At 33.8% G+C, this 22,712-nt stretch overlaps 1 protein-coding gene across 1 annotated transcript; it reads right to left on the reverse strand.

The window, feature by feature from the left end:
- Positions 1 to 8,986: 8,986 nt before the first annotated feature.
- Positions 8,987 to 14,441, reverse strand: LOC149575785 (THO complex subunit 4C-like). The gene is made up of 6 exons (XM_089815575.1): positions 13,918 to 14,441; positions 12,322 to 12,468; positions 12,136 to 12,204; positions 10,028 to 10,200; positions 9,709 to 9,750; positions 8,987 to 9,602 (listed from the first exon to the last, which is right to left on the reverse strand). The coding sequence occupies exons 1-6, from the start codon at positions 14,137 to 14,139 to the stop codon at positions 9,437 to 9,439; spliced, it is 819 nt and encodes a 272-aa protein (XP_089671701.1). The 5' UTR covers positions 14,140 to 14,441; the 3' UTR covers positions 8,987 to 9,436.
- Between the last annotated feature and the right edge of the window lie 8,271 nt (positions 14,442 to 22,712).

Raw genomic sequence — 22,712 nt, forward strand, 5'->3', positions numbered from 1 at the left:
ACAACGACAAACCAGAGGTCCTTCATGCCCAAATTCATCTCGTTTGGTGTTGGAGCTCTTTTAGCAGAGGAAGGGTCCCTAGTTCTTGCCTCCTTGTTGACCCCTTTGTTGTTTTATTTATTTTGATCTTGCTTGCTCTTTCCTAGACATTGTTTGGTGTCTTGTAGTCCGCTGCTTCCTTGCTTGTATGCTTTCAGTTTCGTAGACCCTTGGTGGTCTTTTGTTGGACATTAATAGATTTATCTTATCTCGTTCTCCCTCTATTCTTTGGTATCCACCTATAGCTCTTCTCCATATCCTTTTTAGTTAAAAAATAACAATTAACAAAATAGAATATAAAGAAAATCATTCTAAGAGTCAACCTAATCTTGTATAATGTCTAGGAGTTGTAAGAGCTTGTAGTATTTAATGCTCATGGTGGGCATTAGGTACCAATGAAGTGTTATTTTCTATAATATCACCCAACGCCACATTTTCTTTCCTTTTATTTTCATGTTGTCTTTCCTATAGCTAATCCTTATACCAAACCTTGTCGTTGAATATAACATTTCAACTTCTAATGGGTTTTTTATTTTCAAAAATCTCATAATCAATAACTAAAGTCATCTATTTGATATCTAATGAAATACCATTTTTTAAAAAGTAACATCAATATAAATGTAGACAAAAGCATCATAGCTTAAATAATTATGTTTGCAATATTTATGTGGACATAATCATCACAATTGAAGTTCTAAGAAAAGAATAACTTGTTAGTTTATTCTATGAGACCACTACAGGATTAATACTTATGCTTTAACAAAGTATTATTTTCTAAAAACATTTGTTTGTCTTTGTTCTTGCAACAATGGTGTAATTGTTTCTGCAATTTGTAGTGTCTCAATGGTCATTCCTGTAGTAAGGTTGTAACTTTCTTTGCAATTTTCACTACAACTGACACAGGAAAAGTTGAATAACTAGGGTCAAAGGCTCACCCAACTATCCAAACCACCCTACAAGAGTTAACACAATGAAAGCAAACAAAAAGAACGGCAACCAAAGGAGGAAGAAGAGTGAAATACTTTTATTGATTCATCAAAATATCTTCATACATGCCCAGCTATAAGGCCTTCTAGGTTATGGCCAATTACAATACATTTACATTCAAAGATCGAACTACAAATTCACACTTTTAGTTCTGCTCTATAATCTTCTCCCTCAAAAACTTACCTAACTCTAAGCCTAAACACTCTATATATACTTGCCAAAACGGCTTATAGATTATTCTAGAACATTACATAAGAGGAAGGCCGACCCAACAATGGTCTGGGGACATCCCAAGAAAAGATCTTAACATAAATGTCGTGAACAAAATAAATTCTGCAAGTCGGCCCACAAAAATCACATCCAAATACTGGCACTCGGCATACACTGGATAACTCGGCACATGAAGAAACACTCAGCATACACTGGATAAGTTGGCACATGAAGAGTCACTCGTCATACACTAGGTAACTCGGCACATGAAGGAATTTCTACAGTAACTTGGCACATGAAGGAATTGCTATAGTAACTTGGCACATGAAGAAAACTGCACTGCTAGGCACATGAAGGAAATTGCACTACTAGGCACATGAAGGAAACTGCAATACTAGGCACATGAAAGAAACTGCACTGCTAGGCACATGAAGGAACTGCTAGTCACATGAAGGAACTACAAGGCACATGAAGGACTACTAGGCACATGAGGGAACTGCTAGGCACATGAAAGAATTACAAAATGAACAAAAAAAATGAGTAGGATAACAAGGCAACCCAGGATGCTCTTACATCAGACAACCGAAATTGAAAGAAATGATTCTCCTGAATCATTGAGATATCCCAACTTGAGCTAAATCCAACTCAAATTGAGAAATCCATGAAGCACCTTGAATAGGTCTATTCTTCCACTTCACCAAATATTCATAGTAATCATTTCCTCTTGTACTCTTGCCAACTCTCTGATCCAATATCTGTTCAACTTCCTCAATCTAATTCTTAGGATAATCATCTGATACGACAACTTCATCCTCTAACTCATGATACTTATACAAATCAAAAATATTGAATATAGGAGATATATCCATACCATCAAGTAACTCAACTTCATAAGCATTACCACTATCAAACTTCTTCAAGATCTTACAAGGTCCAAATTTCTTCATCTTTAGCTTACTATATGTTCCAACTGGGAATCATCCTTTCTTTAGATGAACCATCACCTCATCACCAACTTGAAAATCATGGTTTCTTCTAGACTGATCAGCATTCTCCTATACTTCTGATTACTTTGTTCTAATATCAACTTCACTTACTTATGCAAAGACTCCATAAAATTAGCAAATTCTTCTCCTGCAGTGCTTCTCTTTTCTTCTCCAGCAACATCTCTCAAATCTGAATACATCTAAGATGCATTCTAGTAACAATCTCAAAAGGTGTCTTCCCTGTACTCCTATTCACAAAATTATTATATGCAAATTCAACTTGTGCCAATACCATCTCCCAATTACTTGGATTATTCCCAACTAAACATCTTAGCAAATTACCCAAGCTTCTATTCACAACCTCTGTCTGTCCATCTATTTGTGGATGGAGTGTAGAACTAAACTTCAACTCAGTACCCATCTTCTTCCACAAAGTCTTCCAAAAATAACCAACAAACTTACTATCTCTATCAGAAATAATGCTTCTTGGTAATCCATGATATCTCACAATATCCTTAAAGAAAAGTTTAGTAACATGCTTAGCATCTGATGTCTTCTTACATGGTATAAAACGAGCCATCTTAGAAAACCTGTCCACTACAACAAATATGGAATCATACCCTTTTACTATCTTAAGCAACCCAAGAACAAAATCCATACTAATATTAGTCCAAGGTTTCTCAGGAATAGTAATAGGTGTATACAAACCAGTATTTTGACTCACTCCCTTTGCAACTTGACAAACTCCACAACTCTTTACAAATTTCTAAACATCCTTATACATTTGTGGTCAATAATACTTCTCTTTCAGCAAACTCAATGTCTTATCAATTCCAAAATGTCCAACTAATCTACCACTATGTTTTTCCTTAATCAGGTTCAACCTCATAGAACTTCTAGGAATACACAACTGAATACCTTTGCTAAAATCACAAATCTCAAATACACAATTTCCTCTTGCATAAAAGAACACTTTTTCAAATTAATCAGCAACTTTTCTACTTTCAACCTCTGCAATACTTGTCTAATATGCTCAAGGTGTTATACCTTAGTCTTACTAAATATCAGAATATCATCCAAATAAACAATCACAAACTTACCCAAAAATCTTTTCAGAACTTCATTCATCAACCTCATGAAAGTACTAGGTGCATTAGTCAAACCAAAAAGCATAGCCAACCATTCATACAAACCATCTTTTGTCTTGAAAACAGTCTTCCATTCATCACCTTCTCTGATTCTGATCTGATGATATCCACTTTTCAAATCAATCTTGGTAAAATACTTTGCTCCACTCAAACAACCCATTATGTCATCCATCCTCGGCATAAGAAACCTATATTTCACTATTATCTTGTTAATGGCTCTGAAATCAGTACACATTCTCCATTCTCCATTCTTTTTAGGTGCTAATATAGTAGGTACAGCACATGGACTCGAGCTTTCTCTGATCAAACCTTTTTGCAACAACTCATGCACTTGTCTGTTAAGTTTTTCTTTCTCTGCAAGTGTCAATCTATATGGTGCTTTGTTTGGCAAACTAGCTCCATGAATCAGATCCATACAATGACTTATACTTCTTACAAGAGGTAAACCATCAAGGATATCATCAGTAATAAGGTCTTTATACTCATTCAGCAACTCTGCAATTTCTTGTGGCACTCGGGCAATACTACCATCTGTCACTCGGTCACCACTGACTGGCACTCAGTTAACGCTATTTTCTTGCACTCAGTTTCCATTGAAAAAGCTTGATTTTCTTGAAATTATAGCAAAACAGACTTGATTCCTTTTCATTTCCTTTTCAAATTGTTTCCCATTAACCATGCAAATTTTTACAATAGTACAATTAACCTTATCTGGACTTTCAATCAAAGACAACAATATTTGTTTATTCCCATTTACCTAAAGAGTATATTGATTCAATCTTCCATCATGTACAACATGTCTATCATATTTCCAAGGTATGCCCAACAAAATATGACAACAATCCATGGGCATAATATCACACAAAACTTCATCAAAGTAATTTCCAATTTTGAATTTCATAAGGCATTGCTCACTTACCAATATCTTATGCTCATCTTTGATCCATGAAACATGATAAGGTTTGGGATGTTTCAGCCTCTGCAACTACAACTTTGTAACCAGCTCCTTTGATGTCAGATTTGTAAAACTTCCACTATCAATTATCACTTTGCAGCATTTTCTAGCCATCTTACATCTTGTCTTGAAAAGACTTCTCCTTAAAATAGGTTCCTCATCACTTCCTTTATTACATAAGGTTCTTCTCACCATCAAATTTTCTCCAGCCTCAAGTCCACTTGGTGAACTCTCAATGTCTTCTTGAATCACAACATTTCTATTACCTTGCCTACTTTCAGAGGATCTACATTCAAATGATATATGTCCCTCTTTACCACATCTAAAACAATTACCATGAAATCCACCTCTAGAATAGGAATTACCTCTTCCTCGGTAAGAATTAGTGCCTCCTCAATAAGAATTATCACTTTTCCATTCGGTCTTGCCTTTGTCATCATTCTTCCATTCAAATTTGCCTTTATCCTACATAGAACTGTCAAATCTACCACTTTCTTCATAAGATCTACCTCTTCCTCTCTGGAATCTACCACCTCTACCTCTTTGTCTTTGTTCATGCTTCTTTGTCAAGATCTCCTCAGCTTTCAAGACATATTGATATGCTTCTTCTACAATTTCCAGCTTCACAAAACGTATTTCATCTTGTATTCCAAATCTCAATCCATTAATGTACCTTGCAATTTTCTAACATCATCATCCACATGTCCGGATCTGATGTCCAATCTATAGAATTCCTCAGTATATTCTTTCACAGTCATGTCCTTTTGTTTCAAATTTTGCATCTTTCTCAACAAGCTAACTTGGTAACTAGCAAGGAGGAATTTACCTTGTTCACCATCTTTGGCCAAGTTCTAATCTTCTCCTTTCATCTCCTTTGTCTATCAATTTGCAAGTGCTCCCACCATAATGATGCATGACCTTTCAGCCTAGTGACTGCAATCTTCACCTTTCTGTTATCAGGAGTGTTTTCATACTCAAAGAACTTCTCCATATTAGAGACCCAATCCAACACAGCATTGGTATCCAGTTTTCCATCATAAGAAACAACTTCTATAGTAGGCTTTGAATTTGCCCTAGACAACACTCATAACAATCTTTCCTCATCTTGATCTTCTTCAAGTTCTGGATTATGGTTTGGTGTTGCTACTTCATGATCACTCACATCTTCAAGATGTGCTCCTCTCCTCTAGATTGTCTCTACAGCATCTAATCTGGCTGCAATTTGTCTCAACTGATAGCATTATCAACATTATTTCCTCTACCATGAACCATCTTTAGGTTCCTACAAGATCGTAATCCTCTACAAGTTATAGGTCAAATCCACAGATCTGCCACCCTACAACCAAATCCCAATCAAGGTCCTACACGATCCAGTCTCCACAAGGATGAACCTCAAGCTCTGATACCATCTGACGCAGGTAGAGTTGAATAACTAGGGCCAAAGGCTCACTCAGCTATCCAAACCACCCTGCAAGAGTTAACACAATGGAAGCAAACACAAAAAAAGCAACCAAAGGAGGAAGAAGAGTGAAATACTTTTATTGATTCATTAAAATATCTTCATATATGCCCAGTTGTAAGGCCTTCTAGGTTACAGTCAATTACAATACATTTACATTCAAAGATCCAACTGCAAATTTGCATTGTCAGTTCTACTCTATAATCTGCTCCCTCAAAAACTTACATAACTTTAAACATAAACACTCTATATATACTTGCCAAAATGGCTTATAGATTATTCTAGACCATTACATAAGAGGAAGGCCGACCCAACAATGGTCTAGACACATCCCAAAAAAAGATCTTATCATAAATGTCGCAAAAGAAATAAATCCCGCAAGTTGGCCCGCAAAAATCACATCCAAATACTGGCACTCGGCATACACTGGATAACTCGACACACACTGGATAACTCGACACATGAAGAAACACTCGGCATACACTAGGTAACTCGACACATGAAGAGTCACTCGGCATACACTAGGTAACTCGGCACATGAAGGAATTGCTATAGTAACTCGGCACATGAAAAAAACTGCACTGCTAGGCACATGAAGGAACTGCTAGGCACATGAAGGAACTGCAAAATGAACAAAAAAAAAAGAGCAGAATAGCAAGGGAACCCAAGATGCTCCTACATCAACAACAAATTCTATATTAGCTAAGGTAAGAAAAACAACATCACTAATGCAAAAATATAACCCTCTTTCCTTTTGAAACTACTAATGTACCTTAGTAACTTTCCAAACTTTATTGATAAATGTAACTACATAGCCTTCTTCCAAACTATCCAAGCAAAGTCAAGTTCCTTCTTAGTTTTGGAACATGTCTTACCTCTTTAAATACCCCTTGATATGTAATACAAAAATTCAATAGTCTTTCATGTTTGACTTAGCTTTCCAGGTGTAAGTGCCAACAATATATGGGTGTCTAGATCATCGAAAATGCTTACGAATGGGTTATGTATCTACAATTACTCCCACGAATCTCTTTTATTTTTCCTTTGTGTTTGGCTCTCATCTTGTGGCTAGTAATGTTAGGAGGTTTTGTCAAGAAGTGTCTATGTAAACAAGATTTGCAAAAGTATGAGATTGTTTTCTTTATCGTGGGGATTTATATGTTGAAATTTATTAATTTGGATAGTCAATTAACTATTTTACTTGATCTTTATTGGTTGTATCTAAAAATGGAAACAAAAACAAGTTATATTGTACTTTGAACAACATTTGATATCCATGATTATTATTTTAACTACAAAAACAATGCATAACATCAACCTTACCATGTATGTAGCTACAAGAACATATTAGATATAAATAGTTTGGATTTAAAAATCATGACTAACCACAAAATAACAACTATTATATCTTAAGGTTCCTAATTATGTTGTCATAAGTTCTCAAAATGAGACTTTTAATTAGGGATTTATGTGTAGAATGTTAAATAAATCCTCCTAGAAGACATCCTTCTTTTAATATTCTTGAAAATCCTTTTGAATGTATGACTCAAAATAAATGTCACCTCGAATTGATGACTCATATCTTGCACAAACTATGGGTAGTTGAGGATGCAGCCACCAAATTACTAGCAACCTAAAAGAATATGGAAACTATATCATGGAATGTAAATGTCTCTCTTTTGGCACTAGCATTCAAATGATTGATATAATCAACCTTTATCCTTCATTATCCATTTGTGACTATGGTTTCTAAGAAAGAGAATCAATGGCTTGCATGATTTCAATCCTTTCAAGACTTCAAAATATCTATAGTAAACTAAGTATTCATGATGTTAGATAAAATTTCAAAAATAAAAGCATATGCAACCGTCTTATATAAACTTTCAACTTTCTTAGATACTATCGGTGTACCCAAATTTTTAATTAGGGATTCATGTGCAAAATGTTGAATGAATCCTACTAGAAGACATCCTTCTTTTAATATTCTTGAAAATCCTTTCGAATGTATGACTCAAAACAAGTGTCACCTCAAATGGGTGACTTATATCTTGCACAAACTATAGGTAGTTGAGGATGCAACCACCAAATTACTCACAACCTAAAAGAATATGGAAACTATATCATGGAATGTAAATGTCTCTCTTTTGGCACTAGCATTCAAATGATTGACTTAACCTTTATCCTTCATTATCCATTTGACTATGGTTTCTAAGAAAGAGAATCAATGGCTTGCATGATTTCAATCCTTTCAAAACTTCAAAATATTTGTAGTAAACCAAGTATTCATGATGTTAGATAAAATTTCAAAAATAAAAACATATGCAACCATCTTATATAAACTTTCAACTTTTTTAGATACTATCGACATACCCCTTGCATCACCTTTGGGTGCAAGTGCTACTTAGTGCTAGTTTGTAGATACCATTATTTAAGATAACTACTTAGACAAAATAATTCATTTTGTACGCCTTACCTAGCAAACTTCAACACTACTAAATAATTCATTTTGTAAGCCTTACCTAGCAAACTTCAACACTACTAATGATATTTATAATCTCTTACAGAATTGTATCATCTTGTACAACATATTTTGATGGATTGTGAAGATCTCCCATCTTCAATCATTTAGACCCCATCGTTCCTTCTCCACCTTATCGTTAGTTACAATTACCATACATAAAAAAACTTGCAAACAATTCAAAAAGTCACTTCCATTTACGCTTGCTCTACATTCATATCTAGTAGTTTTGAATTGTCATCTTTATAACTGTTTAAATTCAATCACAGAAAAAAAAACATATCTAGTAGTTTAGAGTTTTCATCTTTATAATTGCTTGAAATTCAATCTCAGAAAAAATCATTTATCTACAATATTCACTTTTTAGAAGTTGTCTTGATTAGTTTTTTCCTCTATTTGCGAAAAAAATTATACACAAAATCTAGCATTGCCTAAGAGTCAGGACCCATCATTTAATCATTTCATCGTTACATCTTCTACACAATAATTTATATAAGTAGTTTCGCATCTAAATTTTAGCCACGCATCCTTTTCTTGAAATACGCGTATACAGTTATTCACTTTATGCTAAATTTTAGTCACGCATCCTTTTCTTGAAATACACGTATATAGTTATCACTTTATGTTTCCCCTTGGTATATAACTAATAAACTTCCTTATTTTCTAATGACCAATATTCTTCAATTTTCTAAAGACTACCATTCTTCAATTCTATATTCAATATAAGCTTACAAGGCAATTTCCTGTACTATGTATATATGGGGCATTTTCAAATGAGCATATAGTAACAACTGACAAGAATGACAGTACAATCTATGGCACACCAATCTTCAGATAAACTACTGTCTCTGTTCCTTGGAAAGTTCAGTCATTGCAGAAGCAAATCTCAGACATAAAGCAATTTGAACCAATAGATGTTTTAGAAGACCCCCAAAGGAATCCAGGTAGCACAAACTGGAGGGACAAACCCTAGAGAATGAACAAAAATAAAAAAAATGGCAGCTTCCTCCCGACCATCTGTCTTCCTTAATATTCTCAACAATAGGATTGGACCTTACTATACTCAACAAAAGGGTGGGAACATCTCTGACAGAAATTCTCAATTGCAACTGATCTTCAATAATACGCCACCCTCTATGATGTTTGCATGGCTTCCGCGTGATAGGTTTCAAGTTCTTTATCAAGCTCTTCCACAGACTTGTCTGGCACTTGACTTCTACGGCCTCGGCCTCTGCCTCTTCCCCGCCCACGTCCACGACCACGACCACGACCAAATCCAAGACCACGGCCACGGTTCCAGCTGTTTGACAGAAAACTTTGTTATGCTTACATATTTCCTGTGTTAACCATTTGGTCATTGTCTTTAAAAACACAGAGACTGTAGAAGATGGGCTATTGTTACTTACCCACCACCACCTCTTCTTCTCATACCCCCTGGAAATCCCCTTCTACATTACAGAAAAGAAATGATGACTATTTTTAGAATCATAGAAGTAATGTGTGAGGTAGTTCAACATACAGATATTATACATTAGAGAGTAATATTTATATCATGATTGTGTTAAAATAGCCATAACAACATCACTAAACAGATATATAAAGATTACTTATTGCTACAGATTATAAGAAATTTGAGGAATGTTAATAGTAGACTTATTAGTAAATGTATTGACAAAAAAGAAAAACAAAGATAAGAAACAATGTTAATGCTTAAAAATAACTTACGTCATAGGGCCTCCACGTCCTCTTCCAGCAGTTGTTCCAGTCAAGACAGGCAAGTTCAAATTTGTTCCAACAAGCTCTATCTTCATGGGTTTGCCATCAAGCTGGACTCCATCATATCTCTGCATTGCTGCAAGAGCATCAACCTTCCTTACAAAAACCACCTCAGCTGAACCCTGTCACAATATGTCAAATACCATTAGAAAGCAAAAGTTAAAAACATACAAGTCAAATATCATTAGAAAGCAAAAGTTAAAAAGTAAAAACATATAACAGGCACGTGAAGTACATGGTGCTAATCCTACGGACTATCTAGTTCCAATATAAGTTCATTGTGTTCATTCTAAAAATAATGTAAAATATATAGTTTAAATGCAAACTTCTATCAGATCATAAACAAGAAAAAATAAAATTCTGAAACCACTTTTAAAACTTAACAATATGCAAATCAAAATGTCAAAACTTAAAGGGCATGATTACACGAACAATAAAGACTTGAATTATAATTATTCACCTATCAAAATACAAAGCCCAGGGCCTCACTGAACAAAACTTAAGTTCAATTTGCAAATTTACATACAAGATTCATATCCAGCTTCTTATTATAAAATGTATGTTGGAGCCAGACAAATGCAATGCCTCCCCAAGTATAGTAAAGAAATGGCCCACAATCAGAGCAGCTATAAAGAAAACTCCAAAAGGTCTTGAACACCTTATCTCAAGAAATCCCAGCATTTTCCAATAACATATGAAGGTGTACCAAGTCAAAGTTTTGAAACATTAAATTTACTGTGGCCACTGTTGCACACTTGTTCCCAGGAAAAAACACATCTCGAAACACCCCAAATTTATCTTGATTATAAATAGCCTTAAACCCCTCCAACAGAAAGCCCAGGGCCTCACTGAACAAAACTTAAGTTCAATTTGCAAATTTACATACAAGATTCATATCCAGCTTCTTATTATAAAATGTATGTTGGAGCCAGACAAATGCAATGCCTTCCCAAGTATAGTAAAGAAATGGCCCACAATCAGAGCAGCTATAAAGAAAACTCCAAAAGGTCTTGAACACCTTATCTCAAGAAATCCCAGCATTTTCCAATAACATATGAAGGTCTACCAAGTCAAAGTTTTGAAACATTAAATTTACTGTGGCTACTGTTGCACACTTGTTCCCAGGAAAAAACACATCTCGAAACACCCCAAATTTATCTTGATTATAAATAGCCTTAAACCCCTCCAACAGATCTACAATCAAGAAAAGAAGCTTTGTTCATAAATTGGGATATATTTAATTGATTTTACAGGATAGCCCAGCTTGCGTGACAAGGAGACTCTCTGAAGATCTAGTTCATCAAAATCTTAACGGTAGAATAGGTTGACATAAAAAATGAACTGTCAGAAAAGAAAGAACAGTATTTTTTACCAGATTAGCACATTCAACTCACATCGAGCAAATTCAATACCCCTCATGGCAAAGAAATATTGTCTCTTATAACTTGGAAAAGTGAATATACTTCATAAGTTTAAGGATATCCAAGCAACGGGTGAAGGATTTTTCATCTGCTTTAAACTAGGTAGTTTATTCAAGTACATGCCTGGGAAATTCACCAGTTATTTTTACTTCATACAGCTTGAACAGTTGGAAAAATATCAAAAACCTACAGCTAGTTAAATAGGCAGCTGCTACAAACACAGAAAGCAGGACAAACAGCATATCAATATTAGTAATTACAGAAAAATTCATCAAATTAAATTCCCCTCTGTAAAATGAGACTAATTAACAATACTAAGCTCCAACTACCAATTCAGATTACATTTTTCCAAATAATGAGATGTTGATTCAAAGTATGAGCAATTATTTTACCAAACTATTAGAGAAGCTCAAACGACAATTGATTACATTTCCAAAATAATGAGACATTGATTCCAAGAATGAGCAATTATGTTGCAAGACTAGAAGAAACTCAAAATGGATTGGAATTCACAAAAACAATAAGCTAAAATAACTGTCATATATAAAAATGTGTCTTGCAAAAATGAAAACAACAAGCCTTCTAATATAACTGTCATATACAAAAAAGTTTCTTACAAAGAGGAAAACAACAAACCTTTGAGCGTCCACTTCTGTCATAGTGAATTGAACACCTTTTGAGTTCACCCACCTCTGAGAAGAGTTGCTGCAGCAAACATCTTTTGTTAAGAGAAGGAAAAACTCTTCAGAAAATCCTAAACTCCATCTATCTCATTCACCAGAAATTGGATATTGTCTCTACATGAATGAAATTAATACAAACCTTCATATCATCATTTGAAACTCCATAATCCAAATTGGAGACATACAACTTCGTTCCAGTCTCAATTCCATATGGCATACCTAAGGCTTCCATGCTATCCTCAAACAAGCCATTCTGCCAAATGGCACCATTGGTTCGACTGAAAGACTGCTTTGAACAATAACAGGATCAGCATCATACAAATCTTATTAGCCTTGTAATACTCACAAGACTCCAGAGAAAAAACATGAAAGAGTGTACATTAAATTATAACTAAAATGGCACAATTCGGTAATTATAACATAGAAAGTACTGATAAGCACACATCCACCTACAGATACCTCCACATAGGCAATGCTAAATGAAAAAACCAACCACATGAGCTGTTCAGATCAAGCGCTTATGACTAATGGTTAAGAGACAGCATTTGTGAATTTATGCTCCAATGACCGATCCAGGGGAGTGAAAGAATCAGCAAGGTGATGAACTAAACCAGGGCCTCCAGCCAGCTATGCAGCATGCCTTAGCGCAGTGGTTCTCTTGCTTATTTCCTCTTAGTATCCTTGGGTACTTCCATTTACGGGAAAATTTGAAAGAGACCCCAACAATTGAACCCGGCTATTGGCTAGTATAGTAACTTTCTCAGTTGACCTTGAAAAAACATATCATAGTTACCTTTTTTTGCTAATAATGCAACAGTTTCTTGTAATATGAAGAGATGCACGAGACCTGGCAGATGTCCTGAAACTTGAGGACTGCCAATGTCTACCTTTCATGCTAACAAAGGCCATCATTTTCTTGTAATATTTAGAGAAACATTGCAGCTGGTATACATTCTGAGGTTTGGGATTGCCAAAAACCATATTTTCTTACCTCAAAAGACATCAATCACACATGCTAAAATTTGGAATATTTTCCTGTAATATGATGGCAAGCAGTGTGACTGAAAAATGTCCTGATATCTGGGTATGCCACAGGACCACACATTTTCCCTCAAAAACACAACACTTAACATCCAAGCTGTATTCTTGTGAGGGAAATCTACCCATTCGGTCCTAAATTTAGCAGAAACCACCACCTTGAATATTTTTCCATGCAACACTAGTCTTTTCCAGAAAATATTGTAAAATTAGCAAATCCCCAGCACTGACATTCGCTCCACTCAAAGATATAATAAACTGCTTCAACTTTCAGTCGCCTCAGCTGCATGGCCTAATGAATCAGCTTAGTACAGCTATTTAACTTTTTCTGAATTAGGGTTCGGACATCTGGACCTTGTCAAAATTTAACATTACCAATTCCCACAAACAAAAACACTGTCGGGTGATCACCAAATAGCTTCAATTTTCATTCGACTGGTACAGTGAAGCCTAGCTAGGATTTTTTCCAATTAGGGTTTGCGAACCTTGATATTATCAAAAATAACAATAGAAACTTTTTTTTCTTTTTTTTCTCATTTTTTTTCAGGATTTACTCTAACAGGTAAAAGGATAAAAGTTCCACACAATCATTTCACCATATCTTGGGTATCGACACCATGGACTGAAGTGGTAGGGTTTGTCTTTTTTTTTTGAAACCTAGTTAGTGGAAATAAAGAAATTGGCATTTCTTGCTTGCCTTTGCAATCGTATACGGCGTAGAACGGACCGGCAACCCTCCTCCTCTTCCTCCTCTGCGAGCGGCTCCTCCTCCTCTGCCGCCACGGAAACCGCCGCCGCCGCCGCCGCCTCCGCCACGAAAGCCCCCTCTGCGAAAGCCGCCGCCTCTACCCCTTCCGCGAAAGGAAGGCTTATTGTTCTTTATCAAATCATCCAACGACATATCCAGAGCATTTGCCATATCTTTGACAGATTCCAACGCCTCAACCCTTTGAATCCAAGCCGAGAACCAAATTTACCAACGAACCCAAATAAGAAGAAAAACTCAGCCAAGGATCTTGCTGATGTCTGGTTCTAAACCCTAACCCCTCGATTTGAAACCCTATACCCTGGATTTGAAACCCTGAACCCCTAGATTATAATCCTGTTGTGTTTGCTTGAGATATTTTGAGATCTGCTGCTTAGAGCCAAAACGGAAAGCTTGAACTTGAAGCTCAAACGAAGGAACTATGATGCTGCGCTGTACTTGCGAACTGATGCCTTCAAAATCTTATATTATTTACATTCATTTATATTATTCCTCCATCGTCGGCCCTTCGCTTTGGATTTGAATTCTAAACTTCGGAAGATTCTCTTATTTTGCTTTAAAACCCTTTCCATGTGACTCCCGTGTTGTTCTTTTTCTCTCATAAGATATCAATATTTGACATCGTAATAAAACCTAACCTTAGTGTTACATTCTAGATGGAGGTTATTTGAAGAATCAATTAGTAGTAAAAATTTTTGACTTATATTCTACGTAAAGATTTGGTGTTTCATATTATGAGCATTATTTAGATGTAATGAGTGGTACGTGTTTCATTTAATCTTATAAGAGATAGATTCTAATAAATTACTTATTATTTATCAAATGCTACCAAAGATGCTCTTAAGAAGCATCAGCATGTTAGAATTTGGGGAGCCAGGATCAGGTCTAGATCCCACTGGCTCCAATTTGGGGATAGGGAATCGAAATTCTTTTTCAACCTTCTTAAGCATAATTGTATTAAAGAGTCTATTGATAGACTTTCAATTGATAACCAGGACATCTCTAACCCTGAGTCTATTATTCAGGCCTTTGCTAATTATTATGAGACTCTTTTTGCTTCAGAAGACTCTCCTGAGGCTAAGTCGATTAGAGTTCATTGTAGGAAGCTTATTTCTAAAAAGCTTGATCCTGATGATATTGCTATTCTTGCTAATAATATTTCTGTTGAGGAGATTGAAGGTGCTATTAAGGCCCTTAATAATGATAGAGCGCCGGGCCCTGATGGTCTCCCAATTGAATTCTATAAGTCCAACATCGGATGGATATGTAAGGATCTCTTTGATCTTTATTCTGAAGCCTTGAATAAAGGTACCCTGGGTCAGGATATCAATAGAGGGATTATTAAACTTCTCCCAAAAGAAGGGGATAAAACCTTTATTAAGAATTGGAGGCCTATTACCCTTCTTAATGTTTCCTACAAGATTTTGGCAAAAATTATGGCTCTTAGGCTAGTTAATATTCTTCCTAAATTTGTTAATTCTACCCAAACTGGTTTTATCAAGGGTAGATATATTCTTGAGAATCTCATAACTAGCTGGGAAGCCATGGATTGGTCTAGATACTCTCATCAAAACTCTGCCATGCTCCTTTTGGATTTTGAGAAGGCTTATGACAAGATTGAATGGAGATTTATCCTTATGATGCTGGATGCTTTTGGTTTTCCTCCTTTCTTTTGTAACACTGTGGCTATGCTTCTTAATGATGCTTCTGCTCAGGTTGAGGTCAATGGTATTCTTTCTGCTCCTTTTTCTCTTGGGAGATCCATTAGGCAAGGGTGCCCTCTGGCACCCGCTCTCTTTGTCATAGCTTCAGAAGCTCTTTATTATATCCTCAGAGATAATTCCTTATCTCTGGAGGTCAGAGGTATTTATCTGCCTAATAATGAAGAGCTCATCAATTGTCAATTTGCGGATGATACCGCTTTATTCCTCGAACTTTCAGAAAATAATTTCAAGAACATGCAAGTTAAACTCAATCTTTTTTGTTCTATTTATGGGGCTAAGATATCTCAAGCTAAATCAATTTGTTTAGTTTGGGATGAGCGGCCCCCGGACTGATTTCTCCAATACAATTTTAAATGGGGTGGTCCTAATAGGATCATTAGATATCTTGGCATCCCTTTCTCGGTGGAGCCTGACCTCAAAGACATGTGGTCTTGGGTGAAAGAGAAGATTGATAAAAAGCTGAACAAATGACATAATAGGGCATTATCTTTGGCAGGTAGAATTCAGGTTTGCCCGAAGATATTGTCCTCATACACCATTTATTATTCTTCTGCTTGGTGTTTTAATAACTATCAGATTTCTGAAATCCAAAAGTCCATCAGACAATTCCTTTGGTCTGATGGCAAAGGGAATAGAAAGATCCACTCTGTTAAGTGGGCTTGGTGCCACACTGACAAGACCCTTGGGGGACTTGGGCTGAAGGATTTAAGAACTCAAGGTATAGCCTTGTTTGCCAAATGGATTTTTCAGTCCATGGAGGGTGATTCTCCTTGGAAAGTTTTAGTTAGGAGCACTATTGAGAGAGGTGTTCCTAGAAAAGCTAAGTCTTGGACTAGCCTCCCCTTTTGTGACCTCATTCTTGGTAATTTTACTGTCATGGTTCAAGGCTCTGTGGTTTTCAGGTCTATTTGGAAGGCTTGGGATCATGTTAGGAAATTCATCACTAACAAGGAGTTTCATTCTGATATTCAACTCCATGGTGAAAGATCCATTTGGTGGAATCTCCACCTAAATGGTAAACCTTTGGCCCTTACCCAAGGGTGTTCTGCAAGGCAGTGGGCTAATAAAGGTATTAAACAATTTATGGATCTCTTTGAATATGATCAAATTATGCCTTGGGATGTTCTTAAGGATAAATATGCTATCCCGAATTCCCATAGAAGAACTTATAACATGATTGTGCAAGCTTCTGTTGGTCTTCCCACTATTTGCCACACTGATTCTCTTAGGTTCCTGAAGTGCAAATGGCATGGTGGTATCATTACTACTCTGCTCAAAGCTAAGAATATCTATAAAATCATTGATTGTAATATTGATATTATCAATCATATTAATGTTGTTTGGTACTCTTCTTATGATGTTGATGCTTTGAAAAAGTATTTTGATATCTTGTGGAAGAATCCTGTGGAACCCAAGATTAGATGTTTCAAATGGTTGGTTTTGTTGGACAAGCTACCTATAAAGAGAGATTTTGTTAATTCTGATATTTGTAACTTGTGTAGAGTTCCTGAAACTGGTAGACATATCCTTCTTGATTGTATTTTTGCTAAAGAAATATGGAAAATGTTTGGCATTATTTATCCTATTAATGTTAATATTTTTGATATTATTTCTGGTCATATTAATGGTCTTCCTAAAGATACCAATTTATTTTGGAATATATTGTCATCTAACATTCTCTGGCAGATCTGGAAGTGCAGGAACGAGGAAAGGTATCAAGGTAAGCATAGGGATCTTATTGAGTTTTGTCGAAAACTCACTTACTTTAAAATCTTCTTGCAGGTGCAGACTACTATGATGATTGAACGGGACAATATGAGGAGGTTCCTTTGTGATGGGCATGCTGCTCTTTACTACCTTGAGCTTAAGCGTGGTTACCAGTGGCGTAGTACTTTGGATGATCTGCATGTTTTTGAGCAAGCTTGCAATAGATTGAACAAAGATATTAGAGAAAAAGGGAATGCCATAAAAGAAGAGTTATTTATGATGGTGTAGATTCAAGGGCATAAAAGTATAGTTTGGATGGAAGGTCCCTTAGGCTAGACTGCCTGGGTTGACAATCACTATGATCTTCTCAGCTAGATAGTTTTGCTTTTCCTCGTTTTGTTGCTTTGTATGTTCAACTGATACTTTCTCTTCTGGGTGAGGCTTGGCCTCCTTGTGTTTATTCGTATTGATACTCTGGTGTTTTTTCTGGTTCTGAAACTCTTATTTCTAATATAAAAAATATGGGTTGACATAGATTATTGTGAACCACTTATTATTTATCACATATGAATCAATGAGTTCGACCCAAAAACTACGCAATTGAATCTTGATGACAATGTCATGATATGATTAGTGTCGAATCATGAAATATTTTTATATCTAACTTTTTAAAAAGATATGTAACTCTAGACATCATTTTCAAAATGTCCATTTGTTTAAAAAAGAATTTTAATAAAAATGCATTTTAAAAATGATATGTCTTAAACTTTTACATATATTTCCTTAAAGATAAGAATGATAAAAAAATAAAATTAATTCAAGACCAATAATTGAGTCATATATGTCCCCACTAAATTAAATAAAAGATTGAATTCTTAAAAAAAAATTGGACATAGAAAATGTTGTTATAGGCTAGTTTCACCATTACCAAGGAACACAGTTAGAGAATCTTCAAATTGAGAGCATAATAGAATTCGTAAGACATATAAATTGATTTGAATATATACCAATATGATCTAGGCCTTATGATCAATTCCATTCCTAGAATCAACCACCATCATGTGTTAAACATAAAGGATCATGTGCCTTCAAATAATTTTTTACTAGTAAATGGTTGTGTGGTCTTTTGAAATCAATGCCATCATCCTTTTCCATCAATTCTTACAAAATTATGAAGTATTTAGATTTATAATCTACATCTTTTGCATATGACTTCAATCCTTTTGTCCATCGCAAGTTTATTCCCCTTTCAATAGTGCTTGGAATTTGGTGTGATTAAAAGTTCATGTTTGAAATTTTCTAATGAATACACTAGGTGTTACTTCAAGTAGCCAAGATTGTTTACAACTCACCTACTTAAGTTATTTTATCCACGTTTATTGTTATAATATCCATTTTTTTTATTTATAGAAGCTGATTCATTTTCAATATTGACTTATTAGAGGTTGACATATTTTTAATAGTCAAATTAAATTGTTCAACTTTTAATCTTTAGACTTTTTATGTTTACAAAAAAAAATTTGATTATCGATTGTCTATAATTTGGTGCATATGTTATTCAACAAAATATTAGTAAATTTTAAGAATTTAAGAACACTTTCAATAAGATGATTGTAAGATTGAGTGGAAATCCTCTTCAAAAGTAGTATCAATAGTTAACATTTCAAAATCTATGACTACGACGTCAGCACTAAAAACATGGAAGCACACAAAATTCATCTCCTCTTATTTAAGTTTCTCAAGTTGTAACTATATAAAAAAATTTAACCTTTTTCAATAGAAATAATTGTTTCATTATTCATATTATGCATAATCATTTTAGTCATTGGATAGATAATTTTAGTTTTTCATGCTTTTACTTAAGATGAGAAAATTGAGGAGATGAGGCTTCAACCTTAGTTTTACGGTAGCACAATTAGAAGGAGGATGTTTGTGATATCCCATTATTTTGATCAATAAACAAAAATGTAAATAAGGGTAAGGAAAATAAAACACACCTTGTCTTCTATATAATTTTGCATCTACGTATTAGTTAGTCAATTTCATCATGTAAGGTTCTCACTTGTATGTCCACAAATGCATTCCCTTCATAACATGTCATCACATACTCATACATACATGTGTGCATACATATGTATATACATAGATAGACACATATGCATGCATACATAAGCACATTCATGGCATTACATTCAACTTCATATCAGTGATATACATACATGTTGCATATGACTTCAATCCTTTTGTCCATCACAAGTTTATTCCCCTTTCAATAGTGCTTGGAATTTGGTGTGATTAAAAGTTCATGTTTGAAAGTTTCCAATGAATACACTAGGTGTTACTTCAAGTAGCCAAGATTGTTTGCAACTCACCTACTTAACTCATTTTATCCACGTTTATTGCTATAATATTGATATTTATTTATTTATAGAAGTTGATTTATTTTCCATATTGACTTATTAGAGGTTGATATATTTTTAATAGTCAAATTAAATTGTTCAACTTTTAATCTTTAGACTTTTTATGTTTACAAAAAAAAAATGATTATTGATTGTCTATAATTTGATGCATATGTTATTCAACAAAATATTAGTAAATTTTAAGAATTTAAGAACACTTTCAATAAGATGATTGTAAAGATTGAGTGGAAATTCTCTTCAAAAGTACTATCAATAATTAACATTTAAAAATCTATGACTACGACATCTACATTAAAAATATGGAAGCACACAAAATTCATCTCCTCTTTATTTAAATTTCTCCAGTTGTAACTATATAAAGATTTTTAACCTTTTTCAATAGAAATAATTATTTCATTATTCATATTATGCATAATATTTTTAGTCAATGGGCAAATAATTTTAGTTTTTTAGGCATTTAAACTTGTGATGAGAAAATTGAGGAGATGGGGCCTCAACCTTAGTTTTACATCAACATAATTAGAAGGAGGGTGTTTGTGATATCCCATTATTTTGATCAATAAACAAAAATGTAAATAAGGACAAGGAAAATAAAACACACCTTGTCTTTTTATATAATTTTGCATATACATATTAGTTAGTCAACTTCATCATGTAAGCTTTTCACTTGTATGTCCACAAATGCATTCCCTTCATAACATCTCATCAAATACTCGTACATACATGCGTGCATGCGTATGCATGCATACATACATAAATAGATACATATGCATGCCTACATAAGCACATTCATGGCATTACATTCAACTTTGTATCATTGATATACATACATGTTACAAATCGAACATTCTACCATGTATGTCTGTAATAAATGTTCACATATATCTTTTGAGAATGGCATCATTACCCATGAGTGGGTATTGCTATCAATCTATGGATAATCACAATAATAATTCATGATTGCTATGATTGATCTAATGATTATTGATAGTAATCATGAATTATTATTACGAGTAATGAGAATGTCAAACGGTAGTTAGTAATCCTCCATCAATACTTGGTTATTACATTCATTACATACGATTGTCCCAAAATTGTATTGTTATTGTTTATCGTTTGGTGATTCGTGATAATTGATTGATCATATTTGTTTACCCTTAACTATGGCAATAAATATTAACAAAGATTGGTGGTGGTTCAACGTGTCTCTTGGCAATTATTAGTCCTTGCCTATTTTATAGGCAGGGAACTAATGTTTTCACTAGCAGTCACAATTAATTTTTCCAATCAAACTTGGTCAGTTTCTAAACTTTAAAAAACTATATATTTTTTAATTCAGTTTTGAACAACAATTTCTAATTTTTGATTGGTTAATTTCAATTTTGCTAGGGGTAAAATTTATTTTGAAACACAAAAATTAGAAAACAATTCAGACTCTAGAATGTTAACATTACTGAAGTGCATTTATTATATTGTCATTTCTCACATACTGACCGACTTAACAAGTGTAAAAGAAAGTTATGGTGACCAACAAATTCTATCCAGAATGTTCCTTTTAATAAATCTAATATTTATTTCTACGCACAATCAACTTGTAGGAATGGCCGATGAGATTCTAAATTTTTTTTTAAAAAGTTCAATTTATAAATTAATATTAATTGGTTTGAAATAGCATGTGCACAAAATGTTTCCTTCATTTCACTTACATGATTTTTTTAAAATAAAATAAAAATGTTTAAAGTTTAAATTTTATTAAAAAAATAATTTGTTAGAGACATATTAAATAGCAATCATATTTCATAAAGGAAAAACTTATTATGTTTTAAAATATATATATATAATGTATTTTATATATATATATATATATATATATATATATATATATATATATATATATATATATATATATATATGCCTATCAAGCAAAAATAATAGAAAATTATTCTTTTAATTTTTTCTTTAATTTAAATTTTTTCTACTTAAAATATTTAGTGATAATATTCTTCAACTTTTTAAAATAAAGATATATAAATAATAGTATTAATAATTTATATATAAAATATATAATTCATAAATATATATACAAATTCTCATTTTTACAATATTACAATAGTTAATAGTAATCTTCTATTTCTTACAAAGGCAGGCACTCTAACTCTTTCATAGCTCTTGTTAATATCAAAGTCCTATGACATTTGATTTTATAAAACAAGTTCCCTTGTGAATTTTGCTCGTGCAGAGTATTTAGTTGCTATCAAAACTTTTCATATAAAGTGCAAGCATTAATAGAGCATATCAAAGAAAATGCCACAAATGAAGTATATTCATATTTGATATATCAAATATTGCTCCAAAATGGTAGGTTGGACAATTCATATTGAAGAACATCAAAGATGGCATTATCTGCCAATTGATTGTCCTATAATTGTAACATTTAGATCACATTTATATACCAAAGATGGCTCACAAGGTATGTGCATATCTGATATCACTAAATTAGAGTTAACCTATTATATCAACCCATTATATTCCATCATGGCATTGGAATTACAGATCTCTCTCTCTCTCTCTCTCTCTCTCTCTCTCTCTCTCTCTCTCTCTCTCTCTCTCTCTCTCTCTCTCTCTCTCTCTCTCTCTCTCTCTCTATATATATATATATATATATATATATATATATATATATATATATATATATATATATATATATATATATATATCATTGAATACTACTTTTGCATCATAATGTATTGTTCACTTCAGGAATTCGTAGTTGCTTTATAACTCATTAGTACATTTTAATCATTTTAGCATCTGGGATTACCAATCCTATGTATATTCCATTAATTTGCATTCATAATTCAATAGCTTTATTCCT

This window comes from Cupressus sempervirens, chromosome 2 (assembly GCF_028749045.1).
Source record: "Cupressus sempervirens isolate cs-2001-9-10 chromosome 2, ASM2874904v1, whole genome shotgun sequence".
Classification (NCBI taxonomy): domain Eukaryota; kingdom Viridiplantae; phylum Streptophyta; class Pinopsida; order Cupressales; family Cupressaceae; genus Cupressus; species Cupressus sempervirens.